General features: G+C 43.5%; 2 protein-coding genes across 6 annotated transcripts; one reads left to right on the top strand and one right to left on the bottom strand.

The window, feature by feature from the left end:
- Window positions 1–12: 12 nt before the first annotated feature.
- CG30471 (uncharacterized protein) lies at window positions 13–4,275 on the bottom strand. The gene is made up of 6 exons (NM_001274072.1): window positions 4,208–4,275; window positions 2,270–2,627; window positions 1,367–2,204; window positions 935–1,300; window positions 327–873; window positions 13–270 (listed from the first exon to the last, which is right to left on the bottom strand). The coding sequence occupies exons 2-6, from the start codon at window positions 2,598–2,600 to the stop codon at window positions 145–147; spliced, it is 2,208 nt and encodes a 735-aa protein (NP_001261001.1). The 5' UTR covers window positions 2,601–2,627; window positions 4,208–4,275; the 3' UTR covers window positions 13–144.
- Window positions 4,276–5,535: 1,260 nt separating this feature from the next.
- On the top strand, window positions 5,536–22,017 carry Khc-73 (Kinesin heavy chain 73). Of its 5 annotated transcripts, none has more exons than NM_001274070.2 (17): window positions 5,536–5,673; window positions 10,078–10,165; window positions 10,333–10,496; window positions 10,563–11,079; window positions 11,200–11,776; window positions 11,833–12,405; window positions 12,466–12,780; window positions 13,058–14,720; window positions 14,776–14,921; window positions 15,330–15,359; window positions 15,667–15,793; window positions 15,855–15,953; window positions 17,316–17,378; window positions 17,459–17,869; window positions 17,926–18,519; window positions 18,590–18,901; window positions 18,964–22,017. In NM_001274070.2, the coding sequence occupies exons 2-17, from the start codon at window positions 10,110–10,112 to the stop codon at window positions 19,041–19,043; spliced, it is 5,727 nt and encodes a 1,908-aa protein (NP_001260999.1). In that variant the 5' UTR covers window positions 5,536–5,673; window positions 10,078–10,109; the 3' UTR covers window positions 19,044–22,017. The 5 variants fall into 4 exon arrangements, with proteins under 5 accessions (NP_001260999.1, NP_001286462.1, NP_609201.3 ...); NM_001299533.1 differs by lacking the exons at window positions 15,330–15,359; window positions 17,316–17,378 and adding exons at window positions 6,400–6,660; window positions 12,894–12,935 and having other exon boundaries at window positions 15,691–15,793; window positions 15,852–15,953; window positions 18,964–20,088; NM_135357.5 differs by lacking the exons at window positions 15,330–15,359; window positions 17,316–17,378 and adding exons at window positions 6,400–6,660; window positions 12,894–12,935 and having other exon boundaries at window positions 15,852–15,953; window positions 18,964–20,088.
- The last annotated feature ends 108 nt before the right edge of the window (window positions 22,018–22,125 follow it).

Genomic DNA, 22,125 nt, shown 5'->3' with positions numbered 1-22,125 from the left:
AACAGCAACGTTGCTATAATATTATTCTTTTAATATTATATCTAAATTCGAAAATTCCAATAAAAGATAACATTATTTTATAACCATAACTTTCTATTAATAAATGACTTAGATGTAATGCTAACAATGAAAGGTAATCACAGTTTATGAGGTTTTTGGTTTTCCCTTGAGCAGCAAACTAGACAGATTGCTGTAGGGCAGCTCAAAAGCCAGCGAAAAGGCGATGGAGGCCAGATAAACGATCATCGTAAACCCGCAGCAGATGACGCTCTAAAGAAACAACTCAATATTATTAAAAAGCAAAATCAAATGAGAATGCAACTTACCAGCAGAAAGGGATCAACTGCAGAGCTCGTACTGGTCAGACTGTAAACGAGGGCAATCACCAGGGGATTTAATAGATATATGGCGTAGGACAGGCGGTTCAAATGCTGAAAGAACTTGGCCTCCAGCAGGCGTGACCACCAAACGCCAGTACCCGATGCACTGCCCACGATCATCCAGCAAATGGTGAGGGAAAACAGAGCGCGACCCAGAACAAATAGCGATATGGTGATAAGGTAACCCAGATCCCGCTTCACCGTAGAGTAGATGCAGCCCACGAACACCTTGAGACTGAAATGCCACCACCGGCATATCCGGCGTTCACTCAGCTCACTCACTTGGAATCGCTGCTCCTGGTAATACCATGCGGCTATGGCTCCCACGATATAGGGCAAAACTCTTACAAAGGGACTCGTGTATATCTGAGTGCCAGTCGCATAGGTGGAGTCGAAGGAGAACTCGAACTTCTTGGCGATTCCAATGCCGTAGGACCACGTTATCGTGCCCATTAGTCCAGTGAGTGTAATTGCCTTGGCTAGCTTTTCATGCCTGGATAGAAATATAATGAAAATAATAATATATTTCCTTGCGATTTTAAATCCAAACTCACTTGGCGTAAATAAAGAGCACGATGTTTGCCAGCAGGAAGAACTGCATGTCGCAGGCGAGGCTCCAACTCCAATTGGCGCACATTTCGCGGTGATCGAAGAGGTTCTGGATGAAGAGTAGATTCCTCCACCAGTGCTGTGGGCACAACTCGTCGAATCTCTCGTTGATGTGGAAAACGGAAACGTCTCCGATGTAGGCGAAGGCCAAGTCCACGCTGCCCATCACCACCAAGTAGAGAGGACCCAATCTCAGGTAGCGATGGAACAGCAGCTTGCCAAAGAGCTTCACATTGCCCCACAGGCCATTGCGACGCACTGCGTCCAGCTGCTGCTCATTTCTCAGGAAGTTGTACGTTTGCAAAAAGCCACTGGACAATTTTTTGTTTTCAAATGGATCAGCAAAATACATTAGATAATCGAATGATTATATTTACCTGATGGTAAAGAAGACGTCCACGAGAAGTGGAGCTGTGGAGACGTACTGGAAGAAGACCTGTTCCGCATAGGATATCAGTACCGTTTTGTTGTGCACAGTGAAGTACATGTACCACACGACATGGAAGATCAGAATCCAGATGGCACACACCGATCGCAGACCATTCATAATGGGAATCTCGCCTGGCTGGTTCTCCCTCATGGCGGAGATCTTCCGCCAGTTATTGGCCACATCGAAACAGGACACGAAACTCTGAAAAGGCTGCCACTTCAAGAGGGTATCCAGTGCCTGCCACAACTCTGATTCCACCGGAGCCAGACCCAGATCCGGCTCATCGGCCCTCTTGGCCACCCGCACTTGCTGGGCGCAGAGCATTAGGGCACCGGTTACCAGGATGGCGGCCACCACCAAACGGAAGGTCAGCCTCTGGTAGAAGCGTTCGCTCAGCCGGAGGTCCTTCATGTAGAGCACCTCCGGCTTCATATCGAACATATCATCCGCGGCGAACAAATCTCCGGCCACATAATACCTGGCCAGCTGCTTCACCTCCTCGGAGCTGCAGGAGCTGGGCAGGCACAATCCAATGTGGAGCACCTGTTCGGACATCACCTTAATCTCCACCTGCCACGGTGAGCGGTGGCGCATGTATATCACGCGGTAGTCCATCCCAAAGGGAGCACTTTGCGTGAGGATGCTGTAGTGCATTACTCGCTCGTAGTTCCGCGACAAGGTGATGCCTACGGGCCGACGGACACCTTCACATCCATCCCGACTGCCCAGCCAGTAGTTCTGGCCGAACACAAAGCCGGATGGCTTGGTTCCCGACGCATCTAAAACTAAAGATATACGGAAAATTATATTGTATATATTTATATATATACTAAAAGTTCTGGTCACTCACCCTTCATGGCCCATGGTTGCCTGCTGAGGATTCCCCGCTGCACTTGCTTCAAGTGGGCGTAGCAGCTGGGAGTCACATTGCTCTCGTTGGCCACTTTGGTAAGCCCGAAGATGACGGAGCTCCTGGTGAGATGGGGTTCATGCGGTGATTCGATGGCAGCTGCTTCTTTTCCCCGAATATCCGTTGAGATAATTTCTGGGGACAACTCCAGGCTGCCGTTGAGAAATCCGTACTCGTAGCGGTGCCGTCGCAAAGTGGACTCATTCACGGCTGCATTCACCACTAAAATCCAGATGCTGATGATCAAGACCAATCTCCAGTGCTTTTCCATGCCGAGGAACCGCTAACGAAGCGGCAGCTGTGAAAAGTAAGAGGTGTTTAATTGTTGACCCGTCAATACGAACGCACTCGAGTTACGAAAAGCAAACCGAGTTGGACCTTAAGTTACGTCTACTTCCTACCGGAAAAAATTTACGAGACGCGTAACGAAGTAATGATGTTTTTCAAATTAGTTAACCCTTTAAGATCCCAATCAATTTATTTCCTAATTTCTTATCCTCCTTAAAATCAGCACCTTTTAAGAAACCAACTTTCACTGTTTGTTTAAATTGATCACAGAGGTAACATCGAATGTATCTTTATTGAAATAGCTGTCCAAATAATGCGTGATTTATTCCAGATTCAATGCTTTAATGGGCTAAAGAAACGTATTTCGTTCAGAAACATTTACAATATATATAGGTTTTCTTATATCTAGAACTTTCTTTAGAGAGCTATTTAATGTGAGATCTTACATTTTTTCACTAATTAATATTCTTTACATTAAAAGGGTTAAAAAGGAAAATCGCAGAACATGGAAGTGGTGTGGTGGCCAAGTGGAGGACTTTAGAGCTCAATTCAAATATCAATTAGCCGCATCCGAACAAGTAAGTGCGTCTCAATGTCAGCTGCAATGTATCGGATTAGTTCGATTCACGAGAAATTCGTGAGATACTGTATCTACAATGAACAGTCACCCGAAGGTTTACGGATGCCCGAGGCAAAAACTGTCGAACTTGTCACTTGCGCGCTGATTCATGGAAACTCAATTGCCAACTATTGAAGCCACCAAGTTCAGTGTTATTACCACTAAATGTCTGCAAAGGTCAACGACTATGGCCTGGTACATATTGCTACGATCATTTCATCTGGTGTCTCCAGAATTTACTTGCATACATTAAGCTTGACCAGGCGTATGGCATCTTATTGTCGTTTGCCCAAAGTACTCATTCCAAATAAATTCGTTGTTTGCATTGGCTGATTGAGGTAGAAATTCGAGAATAAGTCCCCCGGGCGATTTGCCAATTTGGCAGCAGGCGTGGGCCAAAAATTATCGAAAATATAAATATAATATGGCTAATGTTTTCTTTGCTCTCGAAGACGTCGTCGAGATTCGCAGTTGTAAGTCCCCAGATAGCCAGTTTGCATTTTATGGCAGCTAATGGCTATTCGATGAAACCATTTCAAGGGTAAATCGTAAATCTGCGCTTGGCTTCGCATCCACTATTATATTATTTTCCGATTTTTGCCTATGCAAATGAACCTTCACCTTAACTTTGCGGATCCCGATCGCCCAGTTTGGTTTCTTTTTCCCTCGTTTTTTCTTTGGACAAACGATGGGTTTTGTAACTAATATTCGCGAACTGGCTCTGGTTTTGCCATGTTTGCTGCACGCTGGTTTTTAATGGAATGGCTGTAGGAAAAATGGTGATTTATATTTTGACACTGCCTGCTTATGATCGCGTTTGGGGGTCAAGGATCGATTTCAATCCGGGATCTGCAACTAATCGAAGTGACCTACTTTTCAAACAATAATCCAATCAATATAGAACTGTCCTTGGCACTCGCTCTTATTCCAAAAAATATTAGTTTACCAGTATTTTTGTCTTGTTTATTTACTTTTGTAAGATTCGCAATCGAAACTAATTTTTAGGATGTGTGTGTTTTTTTTTTTAGCGCGACACTCGCAGCTTCGCGTCTTTCGCAGATACTGTGACCCTTTGCGGCGATTCCAAACCTTTATAAACTCCGTGAGCGCCCAAAACGCACGTGAACAGGTATCAAGCGGGTATTGAGTTAAAAAAATTAATAAAAAAACAGCAACAAAAAATGAGATACGAATGAAAACAAACCGAGCGATGAAAGCGAAACTGCTTTTCGCTTTGTTTATTTTTGGGAATCGGAACGGCCTGCATTTGCGATCGGCTCGTTATTTTTTTTTGGTTCACACGTATACGTCACTAGGCCGGGCTCAAATTGCCGGTCTTGAGTTCTCGTTTTTCACGCCGATCGATCGCGTTCATTGACTCCGCTATGATGGGGAGGCGTTCTTCCGAGTTGAAAGTCGCTCCCTTAATGAGGCAGTGGATCCTTGCATATGCGAAACTAGAAACCTACAGGAACTACATTTTTCTTTTTCATTTTCCGTTGGTAGCTTTTTTATTCGTCTATATATCAATATCAATAAAAAGTAAAACGCAACTGATCAAGTTGCCCACTTATGCGACCCAACTTCAGTTTTTTTGGAACAAAATAGGTTTCACTGTACTGAAAATCAGCATTGCAAAACAGGAAGTGCCACTTAAAATGCAATTGCAAATGGAATGGTTCCACTAGGGAACGGTTATTTTCCAACAGGGTCAAAATAAATTACAGGAATATACAACGGAAGAAGCCGATATATTTCCACATTAAATTAATAAATGACAAGTCAAACAACAAATTAAATCTAATATGACGTTCTATAAGTAAAACTTATGATTATTTCATAAAAAAAGTATACATTGGTTTGAAAAAAAATGGTCCGGGGAATCTGGGACTCAAAGAATTCGTTCTTAAAAGATAATTCAAATGATTTTAAGATCGTGGTCAGATTATTTACTTTAGTTTGTAGTACGCTAAGTAAACGAGTTTTATTTAATTTTAAAATTATTAAATATTTTTTAACATTCTAGCTGGACAATACTTCTACCTTTGTATATGTTACCTTTATATAATATTTGCAATAACATCATTATATATATATTCACTTTTTTAATAGATCCAAAGTTTGAAAATAACGATATTTTAAAAAGCCCTTTTTTCGGTCTGTGAATGGTCACACTAAAATTCAATTTTAGAACTTAGCGAGTTCACCCACCCAAACTAGAATTAAGCACATCGTTTTTGGTATTTTTAGAAAAGAAAACTGTGGTATTTCTTGGGCACCCTGCACACGGTCACACTCATCGATAGTCGCAAGAGCAATCGATGATTCTGCATCACTAGTAAAAATTGCTGAGAAAAACGAAAACGCGAAAAATGAAAACGCAATACAGAAAATCAAAATTGAAGTGAAACCAAGTGCGAAAACGAAGGAGCTAAAGGTGCGGTCAAACGATAAGCATATCCCAAATGAAAACAATGCGAGTGTGCAGCCAAAAGAGGCCCCCATTTGTGTTGCTCCCCTCGAAAGAAAAAGAGCCATAAAAATCGATTCTTCAAAGAAGTCGCACACTGCGTTCGAGACTTTTTTGCGCGGGCGGTGGAGCCTGGCGTTGCTTTTCGCCAACTTTTCGTGGAGCTCGTAAAGTTTTTGTATTTCGCGTGGCTTTTGAGGGTTAAAAAGAGCTACCTGTGCATAGTGCATACCTGCTGATCTGTGTGTGTGTGGGGGTGTAGTTGTGTGTGAAAGTGCGAAAAGAATATCAAGTCTGTATGTACATATTCGCATTTATTTGGACAGCCCTGAAAAATCGGACAGGACACTAGAATCACATTCTTAATTAGCTAATTTCCAGTAAATATTTGAGTGTGTCTCGCGTAAATAACGGAATGCCAGCACATGACAATAAAACGTATCCGTGTGCGTGCAAGTGTGTGTGTGTGTAGTAACAACAAAGCAAAAAAGCAAAAGCAAAACAAAGTGAATGACAAACGGCGAGAACGAAATGGAAAACCACCCCCCGCACCACCCACTTACTGTTAGACATGTGTGCGCGTGTGTGCGTGGCGCTAATTGAACTCACACAATATATATAATTTATTTTTTTTGGCGCTCCACAAAAGCCACTTACTTGTGAGTCAGCTTACGACTTCCACCTGCCTTCCAGATTGCGTGCTCATAACTCCCGCGAGGACGACAACTACCGCTAACAACTAACGGTCATAAAAGTCAAAAGCAACGAAGCCCGAGGAGAAGGAGCTAGCCACGCCCCCCGCTGCAGCCCCCGCTTAGGGAGCCCCGCCCATCCGCATATCCACTCCGCTTCATCTAAATAGAGATTCAAAAACAACACCCGCTGCATCCACATCCGCGATGGCTAGTGATAAGATCAAAGTCGCCGTAAGGGTGCGACCCTTCAATCGCCGAGGTAAGTGCCGATTTACATGCCCCACATAATCCCCTGTACTGGGAGAAAAATTCGCCAACTTATGGAGTTTCAAAATATAAATGTTTCACAATCGACATGAGCACAATAATAAGCAACAGATAGACATAATTTCTGATTTTTCATTGTACAAAAATGTTACATTATCGTAAATTAAAAAACAAAATAATTTTGGAGTAAATCTGAAAAGCTACAGACTTAAAGCTTAAATATTCGCCCTTTAATTTTGTGTTTTAATGCGCTCATATTTATCTATTGTTATGTTAAAACTTTCATCTTTTTTTTAGTATAATAAAGTAGTTTTACGGTTGGTCGTGAGGGTGGTTAAGCAATTTCTATAAAATTATAACATCAGATGCCAGGCACTCCATTTATTTTGTAAGAGTTGATAATATAGTTCATAAGGAGTTGCCTTGAGTGGCCCGCACTTTCCATTTTCCCCACTTTTTCACATTGTTTCCCAACAATGGCCAACAAGCACTGCAGTTGCCTGCAATCAATAATGCAAACAACCAACCAGGCAAGCGACTGTTTTTTTAGGCTAACGAAATTTACATGGGCTTCCTCGCTTCCTTTGAAATACGGTTTCGTTTTTCAACTGCTGCGCCAGCGGATTTTTCGCAGGGCTTAACTGCAGAACTACAGCGTCTACCTACGGGATGGTAATGGGATGGGATGGATTGGGATGGTTTTGCAAGGTCCCCGGTCTGCTCGTCTGACAAACGATTTGCGTTTCCAGCTAATTTCGCGTTACCCACTGCCAGCCACGAAGTGTGTTGCAAGTGCAAAATAACTAAAAATGAAAAACAAGCAACAGCGCCGTCAGCGTTTCCAATGTCAACACTGATCATTCATTTGGCTCATCCATGACTCACACTCGCGGCGGCGTCGGCGGAAGCGAAGGATGGCAGCGGAAAAGGGGCTCTACGACCCAACCATATGCAAAAGATACCTATGTAAACGCATATAAGCGTGCTGCATGCTTGTATTTATGTGCCTGTGCGTGGGGCAAGGTCCACTTGGATCCCCTGCTGTATTGATTGAATGGCAAACTTTGATTGCACATCTTATTTATATTTACATAAGGCATTGAATCAGTTACATTTATTGCATTTTGGTGCACCCTCTGTTTATAAATTGGCATAACGTAAAGTTTGATTTCATACACATATAAACAAACGGCAGGCTTAGAAAGTATTCCATTTATATGGGTCACGATCCTAATTGATTGAATGACAAACCTACACCGATGACTCCATGTTTGTTTATATTTACATGATTGTATAATCCATCAAAACACATTTCTGTTGTTATTTTGTAGCTTTTCTTTTCATACTCAGTTTGTCATAACTCGATTAGATGGACTCTAACCTATTAGGTCTTTATCTATAGCGAAGCTAATGGATGAATTAGGATAATTGCAATTGCATTCTGGTTTTAGAGGTAGTCGTTGTGGAGCATAGTGCAATAATTGTGCACTTGCAAGTATTTGCAAATGAAACACAAACTAGTCTTAGTAGCTATGGGACCTTAAAGTGATGAATTCTGCGATCACAGATGCTCATTTAATTACAAATAACTTTGTAATTTTGACAAATTTATTACCACGCTAGTGCCAGCTACTTGTGAAACTAATTAATTGTATCCGTAACACTTGTATATACTTGTTTATTGGCAAACAAACAACTACTTCTGGTTATCCATCATAATGTGTCACTTGTAATATTTTCCGGCCAAGTTAGGCGTACGCATGGACTTGGTAACCGCGTGTATTTTTAGAAGTTTGACCGTGTATCGATGTTGTACTTTGTCATGTTTTTGGCTTGTTTGATCCGTTGCTGTTTTGGTGTCTGAAGAGAGTAGTAGTCGTAGTCACCGGAAAGTCTGCGATAAGCAACGCAGAATCGTTATCACTGGGCTGATAAAGGCTTGTATTTTGCGATACCCAGCGTGTTACACACTTGCAGTGACTGGCATTAGTCAACAGTGTATTTGGGCCATGTCCGTAACTGGTGACCTCTCCGCGTTGAGCTGGCCAGCAGAGCGTAAAATGAAAACAGAAAAGGCAATTTCAAACGCAAAGACACGGCAAAGGCAGCTGAAAAGTCAGGCGGCGAAACAAGCTCGAAATGAAGTCACAGCTCTTTACTTCTTACCAAAAAGCTTAACCTGTTTTCACTATGCCAGTGTATGCGGAGTATATGTATGTTAATTTCAGCGCTGGACAATAGCGAAGTGAAAACCGTTTGAGGTTATACGAACTCGCCATCAAATCAACTGACCAGAACTACAAATGAGACCATCAAATAATTTATGGCACGCCTTCGTCACATTCGAGACTTTGAACAAGACATGTAGCCCGTAGCCACCAGCCGGTAGGGTCAGCTCGTTGCTCCTGAGTCCTTTGCGGCTTTCATTTCCATGTCATGTCACGTTCTCGGCTTTGTAACATAAACCGGAACGGAAGTTCCAAAGGCCAGGCAGCACACCAGGATACGGCTGTACATAGATATATATATGTATATACCTATACTTTTAGCCCAACCATTCCATCCCGACTTGTGTGTGTGTGTGTGGGCCCAAATGTGTCTGTCCGTCTGGGTTTGGCTTTGACGTCGCTGTTTTTCCCCTGCTCGTCATGTTTTGTGTGCTGTATAGATATAGATATGGATATATAGTATGCCTTTGCCATTTCGCCGTTCTCTGCCATTTGGATCCGTTCCGTTTTGTTCGCAGTGAATGAAGTATGCGAAGGACACGAGGAGGCATCGGAACTGAAATATTTCCACGATTTATTAGCTGGCACTCTTTTTACCAACCAGCCAGCCAGGATGAATGGAATAATCAACCCGATAAGGTCACCTCGCTTGCTCGTATTAAATGCTGCATTTAAGGAGTGCACACCGTAGATAAAAACATTATCTATATTATTATTAAATCTATATATCGTTTATTTTAAATCGTTAATTGATAAAATCAAGGGCATCCAAATTCGTTTTGAGAACTATCTAATCGCCCATTGTTTTATTGCTGCTAAAATATTTATTACATGGACACGTTGGGCAACTTAGTTTTCTGCCTTTTTTCGTTTGTTTACAATTTATTTGAAAGGTTCCCTTCATTGAGATAATAGTGGCATTGGCATTTTATACCCAACATGCACATTTATCGCCCCTTGCTCTCTACACTCGCACTCATGTACGAAAAACCCAACACACAGCCTACTGTGTGTTATGTGTGCAGGCTATAGCAAGTGTATAAAATAAATTGTTTTTGCCACTTTGAACTCGTTATCACCCCAAGCGCGGAATAAAGGCGAAATTATCTCAATTTCACACATAACATATAAATAAATATATTCCGGAACAGAGGTCTAAAAGTGGATTCTTTTACTTACAGAAATCGAACTAGATACGAAATGTATCGTGGAAATGGAAAAACAGCAGACGATACTGCAGAATCCGCCGCCACTGGAAAAAATAGAGAGGTAAGTGGCCTTAAAACTCAATATTTTGATGTGCGTTTTACTGCATTATTTAATTCACTGTATGTTTCACAATCAATTTAATTATACAGCGGCTTATAGCCGCGCTGTAATGCCTTTGTAATGCCAAACGGTTTGCTTAATGCCTTTCAACCTTCGTTTTAATACAGAAAACAACCAAAGACATTCGCATTCGATCACTGCTTTTACTCATTGAACCCCGAGGACGAGAACTTTGCGTCCCAGGAGACAGTGTTCGATTGCGTGGGACGTGGAATTCTGGATAATGCATTCCAGGGCTATAATGCGTGCATATTCGCTTACGGCCAGACAGGTAAGATCCATCATGTGTGACTCACCATCTGTGCGTATTTCATTAATCTTTTATTCAAATTTTCAGGTTCTGGCAAGTCCTACACGATGATGGGCACCCAGGAGAGCAAGGGCATCATTCCACGTCTGTGTGACCAACTCTTCTCGGCCATAGCCAACAAATCCACACCCGAGCTTATGTACAAGGTGGAGGTGTCCTACATGGAGATCTATAACGAGAAGGTCCACGATCTGCTCGATCCCAAGCCGAACAAACAGTCGCTTAAGGTGCGCGAGCACAATGTTATGGGCCCATATGTGGACGGACTGTCGCAGCTGGCTGTGACATCCTATCAGGACATCGATAACCTCATGACCGAAGGCAACAAGTCACGAACGGTGGCCGCCACCAATATGAATGCCGAGTCGTCGCGCTCCCACGCCGTCTTCTCAGTGGTCCTCACTCAGATACTCACGGATCAGGCGACGGGAGTGAGCGGCGAGAAGGTGTCCCGCATGTCCCTGGTGGATTTGGCTGGCTCCGAGCGGGCTGTGAAAACGGGAGCTGTTGGCGATCGTCTCAAGGAAGGCTCTAACATCAACAAGTGAGTAATATTTAGTAAATAATTATTTGTTTCTACCGGTCTTCCGGTATGTAGGTCATTCAAATCAATAACAAGCAGAAACTAACCTGTTGAATATTTTAATTTAATCTTGTGATCCAGATCTCTGACCACACTTGGCCTGGTCATCTCCAAGTTGGCCGATCAATCCAATGGCAAGAAGAGCGGTAACGACAAATTCGTTCCCTACCGCGATTCCGTGCTCACCTGGCTGCTGAAAGACAATTTGGGTGGCAATTCCAGAACTGTTATGGTAGCGACAATCTCGCCATCGGCAGATAACTACGAGGAGACGCTTTCCACGCTGCGTTATGCAGATCGAGCCAAGCGCATTGTTAACCACGCTGTTGTCAACGAAGATCCCAATGCCCGCATCATTCGTGAGCTGCGACACGAGGTGGAGACCCTTAGAAGTATGCTGAAACACGCCACTGGTTCACCAGTGGGCGATGTCCAGGATAAGCTGGCTGAGAGCGAGAACCTGATGAAACAGATTTCGCAGACTTGGGAGGAGAAGCTGGTTAAGACAGAACGCATTCAAAACGAACGGCAGCAGGCTCTAGAGAAAATGGGCATTAGTGTACAGGCCAGTGGCATCAAGGTAGAGAAGAACAAGTACTACTTGGTCAATTTAAATGCTGATCCGTCCCTTAACGAGCTGCTGGTCTATTATCTGAAGGTAAGGCCTAACTAAAAACTCATTGATTCAAATATATTAATACATTCTACTCTTAGGATCGCACACTGATTGGCGGACGCACTATCAGTGGCCAGCAGCCGGATATACAACTTTCCGGTCTCGGAATCCAGCCCGAGCACTGTGTGATCACTATCGAGGATAGTGGACTGTACATGGAGCCAGTGCAGGGAGCGCGTTGCTTTGTGAACGGATCTGCTGCTGTGGAAAAGACACCACTCCAGAACGGCGACCGTATCCTGTGGGGCAACCACCACTTTTTCCGCGTCAACTCGCCGAAGAGCAATAACACTAGTATGTGCGCTTCGGAGCCCCAGACGCCGGCGCAACTGATTGATTACAATTTCGCACGCGATGAGATTATGCAGAACGAATTGAGCAACGATCCTATCCAGACGGCCATTGCTCGGCTGGAACGTCAGCACGAGGAAGATAAGCAGGTGGCGCTTGAAAAACAACGGCAGGAGTACGAGCGTCAGTTCCAGCAGCTACGCAATATTCTGTCGCCTAGTACACCATATGCACCTTATGCTCCTTATGATCCACTGCGCATGGGTAAGATTACCCCAAATACTCCTACTTCGCAAATGCGAGTGGAAAAGTGGGCACAGGTAAGCTGTGATCACTCAGCTCTCGCAATATACTTTTGCACTATATTTTCTAACTCTTAGGAACGAGATGAGATGTTTCGTCGCAGTTTGGGTCAGCTGAAAACGGATATTATGCGTGCGAATTCCCTGGTCCAGGAGGCCAACTTTCTGGCTGAGGAGATGGAGAAGAAGACCAAGTTTTCAGTCACTCTGCAGATTCCGCCAGCTAATCTAAGCCCTAACAGAAGGCGTGGGGCATTTGTCAGCGAACCCGCCATTCTGGTGAAGCGCACAAACTCTGGTAGCCAGATCTGGACGATGGAGAAGCTGGAAAACAAGCTGATAGACATGCGCGAGATGTACCAGGAGCACAAGGAGCGCGTTCTGAACGGACTGGTATGTTGACATCGATTTGATTAATTTTCATCTACCTGTTGCCATTGTGATGTGTACTAACCATTTATAATTGTATCGATTCACACACGCATTCAATTAACCCCTGACTACAGCCCCTTATAGAGCCATTCTCAGAAGACGAGTTCGATGACAAGGTAATTAAGATACCACACCCCCACCACCCCAAAACATGAACACCACACACGTTTAAACTATGATGTAGCTAGTATTGTTTTGGATCTCCCAATCAATGTTAACTAACCTCGGATTTCCACAGGACGAGGATAATGCCAAGCCACAGGATCCGTTTTACGAGTCGCAAGAGAACCACAATCTTATTGGCGTGGCCAATATATTCTTGGAGGTTCTGTTTCATGACGTCAAGCTGGACTACCACACGCCCATCATTAGCCAGCAAGGCGAGGTAGCGGGTCGGCTTCAGGTTGAGATCGAGCGGATTGCCGGCCAGATGCCACAGGACCGCATGTGCGAGTCAGTTTCAGAATCCTCTGGCGATTCACGGGATGAGTACGACGACCCTGTGGATCCCACATCGAATCAGATTACCTGCCGTGTGACGATCAAGTGCGCCAGTGGACTGCCATTGTCGCTCTCCAACTTTGTCTTTTGCCAGTACACTTTTTGGGGTCACCAAGAGATGGTTGTTCCGGTTATCAATGCTGAATCAACGGCGCACGACCAGAACATGGTGTTTAAGTTTGAACACACCCAGGACTTCACGGTTACCATAAACGAAGAGTTTTTGGAGCACTGCATAGAAGGAGCTCTGTCCATTGAGGTGTGGGGCCATCGCAGTGCCGGCTTCTCCAAGACAAAGGGCTGGGAAGTCGAACAGCAGCAAGCCAAGGCCCGTTCCCTGGTCGATCGCTGGGCGGAGTTGTCGCGGAAGATCGAGCTTTGGGTGGAGATTCACGAGCTTAATGACAACGGCGAGTATTCGCCAGTGGAGGTTACCAATCGCAACGAGGTCTTGACCGGTGGCATTTACCAGTTACGTCAGGGTCAGCAGCGGCGGGTGAATGTACGGGTGAAGCCGGTGCAAAACTCTGGCACCTTGCCCATTATCTGCCAGTCGATTGTGAACGTTGCCATTGGCAGTGTGACAGTGCGATCTCGGTTGCAGCGACCACTGGATTCTTACCAGGAGGAAGATCTCACCGTGCTGCGCGAGAAGTGGAGCGAAGCACTGGGACGAAGGCGTCAATACCTTGACCAACAGATCCAGATGCTTATAAAGAAAGAGGAGAAGAACGAACAGGAGCGCGAGAGGGAGCTAAGCTTGGTTCATCAGTGGGTCTCGTTGACGGAGGAACGCAACGCGGTGTTGGTGCCAGCTCCTGGCTCGGGCATTCCCGGAGCACCTGCCTCATGGGAGCCGCCGTCCGGAATGGAGCCACATGTGCCCGTCCTCTTCCTCAACCTGAACGGTGACGATCTGTCGGCGCAAAACACCAACGACGAGCTCTCCGTCGCCGGCATCAATTCCATTCTCTCCAAGGAGCACGGACATAAGTTTTACACGCTGCAAATTCTGCAGCACCTAGATAAGGATGTTTGCTGTGTGGCCAGCTGGGACTCTTCGATGCATGACAGTCAGGCCCTGAACCGTGTCACTGAGGCCAATGAGCGGGTCTATCTCATTCTGCGCACAACGGTACGCCTCTCGCACCCAGCACCTATGGATCTCGTGCTCCGCAAGCGACTAAGCATTAACATCAAGAAGGGACAGACGCTAACCGACCGCCTGAAGAAATTCCGTCTTGTGCGGGGAGAGAACGCCATCTGGCAGAGCGGTGTCACCTATGAGGTGGTCTCTAACATTCCAAAAGCCTCCGAGGAGTTGGAGGACCGCGAGTCTCTTGCACAGTTGGCTGCCAGCGGAGATGATTGCTCCGCAAGTGACGGCGAAACCTACATAGGTGAGAATGCTAATATAAATGTGCTTAGAATCATATTAACATTCCTATCCTGTAGAGAAATACACGCGCGGTGTTTCGGCGGTGGAGAGCATACTGACTCTGGATAGACTGCGGCAGAATGTGGCGGTCAAGGAGCTGGAAACGGCACATGGACAGCCGCTCAGCATGCGCAAGACCGTCAGCGTGCCGAACTTCTCACAGGTAAGGACGTGTGCTACTTGGAAAACCCATACTGCTCATTCCATCGAGCTGCTGCTGCTGCTGCGCCGCTTCCACTATTCGTCGCTGCCGCCGCCGCTGCTGAATTATGTGCTTCCACTTACTCACCTAACACACTCGAGCAAAATTAACCAAAAACGTCTGACTAAACGCAAATTCTTTCTCTTTTCACACTTTTTCTATGCGCTTACACCAAACTAACCCTCAAAATTTTGTGTTTAACCACCGATAAAAACGACAAAATTAACCAAATCCAAAATTCGGCGCGCACTTCCTGCAATTTTGAATTTCCCTCTATATGTGTGTGTGTGTATTGGTATTATCCTGTCTTTATGTTTATGCTGTGTACGTGTGTGTGTTGCCCCAAAACGCTTCTCACTGCGCACATAGGCGGTCAAAGACACCACCAATACCGGGAGTGTAAGTAACTAGTATTCTCCTTTCTGTTTTCCGTACTGTGTTTCATTGTATCCTGTGCCGAGCACTGTACAAACAGCTTTAGTAGTTGGAGTTTTCTTAAGTTATTCCCTCTTGACTATTCTACTACTAACTATCTTATATACCGTTTTTGTGTGCGCCCTTCAGTTAGCCATTTTTTGTAACGTTTGGAAATTTGATGTCTGTTTTTATTTGTTTTTGTTTTTTTAATTCAATCATTTTTGTTTCATCCTGTTGAATAACATTTGTTCCTTAAAAAAACGTACGCATATCACATTTATGACGCAAGCAACTCATAAATAAACTTACGCAGATTATGCGCTTCGATGCATCGATGGAGTCGCTGCTGAATGTGGGACGATCCGAGTCCTTTGCCGATCTCAATAACAGCGCTTTGGGCAACAAGTTTACTCCAGGTAAGCTTTATTTTGTATTATTAATATTGATTATATTTATTCCCCAAATTTCAAACAGCAGGTCATAGTCCAGCAGGAGCAGGCGGAGTCATCCGAAGTCGCCACAGCTTTGGAGGCAAAGGAAGCAGCGATGATTCTCCCGGAAAAGCCTTTGGCATTGGTGGGTATTTCGTTCGTCTACGCGAGTTCGCAAGCCAAACATTTTTCTCCTATATACTCACCATTAATATTTGAGCAACAATATTAAAACTATAATCCATATAACCGAGTTATTAAACACACTATATATTTTTCTAAGTAATTTTGCATATGCTTATGCGCAGGAAAATTTATACACAACCTAGTTGAAGCCAAGCTCATGAGCAAGGGATTTATCTTTGTTTCAAGTTTTGTTTCTGTTACAGAATCTAAAAAATTTGTAGATTACTTTGCGCATTACGCAATTTGTTACTTGTAGTGGTACCTAATACAGATAAATTGAAATGATCGTATTGGCAACAAGATAAATCCTTGTTTGTTTACCTATGCTTTCTTCGTGCTCAAGAGCAACTCCCTCAATGACAATTGAATCCGAATCTGTGAACTGTCGCATTGCTTAGTTAAACTTTCAAAACCCAATTTGTTTGCTTTGCTTCGATGCAACACCTGCAGCAACCAAGCAATTAGCAAGAGTAACCGCATTAACTTGATCTGAGGACTCGAGCGATTCTTCGTCTTAATGCACACGACTGTTCCACATTCCATTGCTTATCATATAAATTGACATGCATCCATGAAAACATAACCATACCGAACCAAGTCCACATAGCTTATCGTACTTACTATATGGTTTCTCACACTGTCCAACTCTTTTCTGTGTTTTCAACATAACGTTATCTATATGAAATTCCACGGCCAACAGGCTCAATATCTCTGCTGTCAGGTAAAGGCCAAACTTATGCCCAAATGAAATCCGAAGGTTCATTCTTGATTGCTATGCATTGATTGTTAGTTGAGTTTTATTTTGTCTGTCTCACAACCCGCTCATCTATACACCCACTCATCTGCAGACGTGTATCTTTCATTAACCCATGACCCCAGATGAATGGAATTGGTTTGTGCCCAATTTAGAAGTGTTTATATGTAGTTTTGTGTTAGTTCTGTTTGCTGGTAAAACTGTCTTTAAATCATACCCAAAACTCTCTCATCTAAAAAAGTCATCGCGACATGAGTTGTTCATTCATCTCCAGGACATTCAATCCACTCCATTCCAGCCACCCACGCAATCCGGTGCACAAATCTCACACAGCAGCAAAGCACACAGCACGAGATCTTAGCACGAGCCGCGCATCTGTAGAGATTATTATCCCTAGAATCTAAACCTTTGTTTAATTTTCCTTTGATGTTACTATAGTGTGTTGCTGGGGCTGCGAGTTAGTCGCATCCCTCGCTAGTTTGATCACTCATCAAAGTCTGTAAATTGCATTGTAACTTAACATAACTCATAATCATTGTCTTCCCTGCCCCCAAATGTGGAATGCAGCGCGTCCAACATTTTTGAATCTCAATTTGAACTTGAACACTTTGAGAATTGCGCCAACGAAACGTATGTGGTTTGTCTAGCTATTAGCTTAGAGTTTTATTTGCAAAGAATCCATTGACCATAGCATTTTGATATTTCCACAGCTTCGCCAGCTACTAGTAAGCTGCTGGGCATGCGCATGACTACGTTGCACGAGGAGCCACTGGGTGGACACAGATCTCTCGACGAAGAGCCTGAGGACAGCTACAGCGACTCGGAATATGCTGCCGAGTACGAACAGGAGCGGCAGCAGAACAAAAGCATGGCCACGCGATCCCGCCTCACGGCTTCCAAGACCATGGACTCATTCATGGACGTCAGCAGCCATTCGAACCAAAGCTACTTGAGCTACACGTCCAGTGCCAACGCTAACATGAAGCACCTGACCGGCCTGGCGACTTTGAGCATGAGCTCATCCACCAGCAGTGGCTACGGTTCCCAGGCTGTCTCCTGCAATAATCTGAGCAACGAGGATATTGCTTCAATGCGTTCCATGAGCATTGATGAGACACCAGGTGGGACATTACTTTATCTATTCTTACTATAAGATATTTATAAATGTATTCCTTAGATTTCGATCGCGTTAACTCGAATTCGCCACCAAACCGGCAGGCACGAGTTAACCCCTTTCTCAAGGACATGCCCAAAGCTAAAATACAAGAGCAACCGGAACAGCAGGCCAAGAAGCTGCAGGAAGCATTTACGCATCCGTTGGAGCAGCTGGAGTCCAGTCAAAACGCACAAAGCGACGATGATGAATGCGCGCAACTGCCAAAGAATAATAACAACAACTTGGACTTGGTAAACGAGCCGAAGCCACTTTCAAGCCAAACGGATCTGGAGGAATCTATGTCGCAACCTAAATCAAAAACGGAGTTTGCCACAGACAATCAGAACGGCAACAGGTCCTCTGACGAGTTAAGCCACAGTTCCGAGGATCTGCTCGAAGGCGATGGCATCGTCCGGGAAGAGTTGCCCGCTGGAAAGGTGGTGCGGCGAAAGAAGTCCAATACCCAGCCCCCGAGCAATGGCAACAGCATAAATAACAATAACAACGGCACAACCCAGGCACCGCGCATCAATCATCGGGCATCGGTGGCCAAAATGGAGGGTCTGGCTGCATATTTGGATTCTAGCATTATGACCAGCAGCACCGAAGTTGATGGTAAATATTTATTACTTTTATTTATTGCTTCCGTCTCTTTATATAATTAAATTTAACTAATGTTTTCCAGAGGAGAGCAAGGATGTGGAATTGGTTCTGCCCGAGTGGATAGTGGTGGGCGAGTCAGTGTTAATCCGGCCGTATAACACCAGCGGCGTCATTCGCTTTGTGGGAACCACGGAATTCCAACCCGGTGCCTGGATTGGCGTTGAATTGGACACACCAACGGGCAAAAACGACGGCAGCGTGAAGGGCGTTCAGTATTTCCAGTGCAAGCCCAAGCACGGCATGTTTGTGCGCTCCGACAAGCTGATGCTGGACAAGCGTGGCAAGGCGATGCGAGCCTACAAGGCCGCCGAGAAGAGCAACAGCATCAGCAAAGGTGAGTGGAATGACATTGGATATGGATAGCGTTCATTAACTGATATATTTAACTCGCCACAGAGATGAGTACCTCGATGACTGGCTCGATGACACGCTCCAAGAGCCGCGGCGATTCGCTAAACCTTTCGGCGCGTAAATGATTGTACCCAAAGTGTTCGCATCAGCTGCAGCGTTGGACTAATTGCAGGCAATCGACGGTAGCCACCAGCAGCCAGCCGGCGACCTGCCACAGATTGCGTGCAACCAGCGGCGCTGCAGATGCGAACAGTCATGGCAAGAAGTGCTATGCCAATCGACGCTCGACGGCCTTCTAAAGCCGCCACCCAAGATGACAATGTCGAGAACGAGGTGGACGAAGGAGAAGCGACTCGACAAGCAACGAACAATGCGGAGCATACTCCTCATGCCAACCATATTCAAGCTTACTTAACTATTCTCACCCCATGCCGCAAATGAAATGCCGTACACTTATCCACACGCTTCTCTAAGTAGTTTAAGGCGGTGTCTACAGCAGAACTAATTATTAATCTAGCTAAACTAAACTAAATGAAACGAATCGATACTAATCTAAACTAAGCCGGGTAGGCAATTGCGTAGTTGCAATATTTCGAACACTTGAGCGAGAGCGTAAAATTTAGCGACCCTTCGAATTATGTATGTATGAAACAATCACTTTTGATTCCATTGTTTTGTGTTCGTGTAGTTAATTGTCGTTTTTTGCTTTTCGATTTTGGAATGAAGCGTTTTACTGATATATTTTCTAATGGTTCTTTGCCTTTAGTTTAGTTAAATTGTTTTTGATATCAATGTGACTTGTTTAACGATGAGCTTATATTTTTACTTGTTATTGACTATATTCAATATATTTGTATATATTTATAATTAAGATCTTGCAATAATTTCGTCTCCATATGACCTTTCCTGAGCTCATTTTCTTTTTAGCGCATTTATATACAATTACCAATACAATACGATGTTAGTAATAATGAAAGCAACATATTCTATATAGCTGCGTCTAAGCAATTGAAGCTTCCTAAGATTTTCGTGTCTTGGAACTTACTCCCCGATTATGTTGCTTCGCACCGTCGCAGTTAATGTGTAAATTGTATTATTTTGATGTGATGTATTTATAATTTCCCTTTATATATGCATATATAAATATAAATAAAATTTATTTTACCGTATACGTAGCTCATTACTTATGATTTCTTTTGCTTTCTTACCCCGTCCGAAAAGTGCAATATAAGTGTTAGGCTCTTTAAGTTGTATTTATCAATGTTGAAGGTTGTGTGACTATGTTTGTGAGGCGTTTTAAGTACCATTAACTTAGCACCGAGCCAGAAGTTGGTGTAAAGTCCAAAAACGAAAGAAAGAAAGCAATAATTGCATTAAATATTCGATTTTATGTTAAGATACTTTAATAATCGTACACAAATATGATTGAGAATGTGCCGAAATAACGTGGGAAAGTTAATGATCAAACAAAGGCACCGGCTAAAGAACGTTTGTACGTAAAACCGTAAACGTATCCATCCATCCATCCAACCAACCAACATCCAAAGCACTCCAAAACTGAGTCTGAGATAAATTGCAATTTAAAACACAATAAGAGCGATTTACACTTAGAAAACCCAAAAACGAAACTGAAACTGAAATCCAACAGAAAACAGTTGGGGACGTGTCAAAGGTCAAGCCCAACTGGAAGATCTACAACCATTCATCCAGTGTATACAAGCATAAATATACACCACTTATATTATATATATATTAGGTATATATTTTCGAACTGTTTTTCTACTTGCGTAAAAGCGAAAAGCAACTACCAAAATATACTTGAAAATACGTCCAAAATTTAAAATCCAAGGTCAAGATACAACTATGATATATATACTTACAACTGCATGGATATTCATGAATATAAATATAAATTGCATATTTACCAATGATAAACCTAACTGAGACAGAACTAATTTAAATATTGAATGCTCCCTGGGGGAATCCCGAGTATTAAATCCCAACCAGGGGCATTTGTTTGAGTATGTATGTGTGTGCATTTTGTAGACGCCGCAATTCAAATTCAAATCGGTTGAGCATTACAATTCAGAATTAATTTAATCACATGAATGTACATAGCGAGTGTGGCATTATGACCGGCAAAATCACCATCAAATTAACGCATTTAACTAGCGCAAAATAACTAGAGGTTCAATTAGAGGTTGATTGAGTAACGTAGTTGAGTCCCCGATTGAAAACGAAAGTTAGCCGCAGCCCAGTCAGTTTATTTGTAAAATAGATCGAAAATCCATAGTTGTAGGCAGTGTGCAATGCAATTGAAAAATTAAGTAGCCGTAGAGATCGCGATTGGAACGCCGACAAATTGAATCGTACCTTGACGTTATTAAAGAACTAATCATATTTTTGTGCAATCTAGTGCAGTTCTCATGCAATCAGCCCCGCAAATGAAATAGTTTGCCATTGCATATAGCATCTCTAGCATCTAGCCTCTAGCGTAACGGAATGTTAGGCACACACATATTAACTATATGGGATATAGGATCAGAAGGCAGCCTTCGGAAAGAGTTTACTTGTAAGTTTGCGCACTCTTAGAGCTTTTAGCACGGTCAACGAATAAATGTTATTACACCACAATTATAGCTCGACTCCATCAGCCGTTAAATAAACTATCCAAGAGTTCAGTCACGAGTTAATGAATAAACTAAACCATATGCTAGACCTGCTTTATCATAGTACACAAACAGACGCACCAAGCAAAAAAACCATTGTTGATGAATTTGGTTCGGTTCGTTCGGTTTGTAAGTACGGATATGTCAGTTTAGTTCACTCCACACTAGTAGTTGCAAATGCAGAACATAAAAGAATAGACTAGAGTGCAGAATATAGTTGTCAGCAGCGGAAAGAGTAAAGATAATTCTGGTAATTTACAATTGTTTTACTCCAATTTAAGTATTTTAATGCCAACACGCCAGAGAAATTAAACAAAAAACACAAGCGTAATCAGCAAATTTGAACAACTTCAACAAAGCAAAACAAAATAAAAGAGAATATGAAATATGTACTTATATCTATAAATACAAATATACAAACATGCAATGGACATTTTTTAATGGAGTTGGCTTTAATTTCACAGCTGGGGGGTAAATGTGGACCAGTAGAGCTGCTGGGTCAACAAGCGGCCACTGCGATATTAACGCTGAACTCGGC

Source organism: Drosophila melanogaster, chromosome 2R, assembly GCF_000001215.4.
Source record: "Drosophila melanogaster chromosome 2R".
Lineage (NCBI taxonomy): Eukaryota > Metazoa > Arthropoda > Insecta > Diptera > Drosophilidae > Drosophila > Drosophila melanogaster.
Note: the sequence above shows the minus strand (reverse complement) of the source record. Positions and strands in the feature narration are given on the sequence as shown.

Coding starts and splice junctions, on each gene's coding strand:
- Khc-73 (NM_135357.5), top strand. CDS start 6,606: ATGGCTAGTGATAAGATCAAAGTCGCCGTAAGGGTGCGACCCTTCAAT. Junction 15,954..17,458: donor CGGAAAAGCCTTTGGCATTG/GTGGGTATTTCG, acceptor ATATTTCCACAG/CTTCGCCAGCTACTAGTAAG. Junction 17,870..17,925: donor GAGCATTGATGAGACACCAG/GTGGGACATTAC, acceptor TGTATTCCTTAG/ATTTCGATCGCGTTAACTCG.
- CG30471 (NM_001274072.1), bottom strand. CDS start 2,600: ATGGAAAAGCACTGGAGATTGGTCTTGATCATCAGCATCTGGATTTTA. Junction 2,205..2,269: donor GCAACCATGGGCCATGAAGG/GTGAGTGACCAG, acceptor GTATATCTTTAG/TTTTAGATGCGTCGGGAACC. Junction 1,301..1,366: donor GACGTCTTCTTTACCATCAG/GTAAATATAATC, acceptor AAAATTGTCCAG/TGGCTTTTTGCAAACGTACA.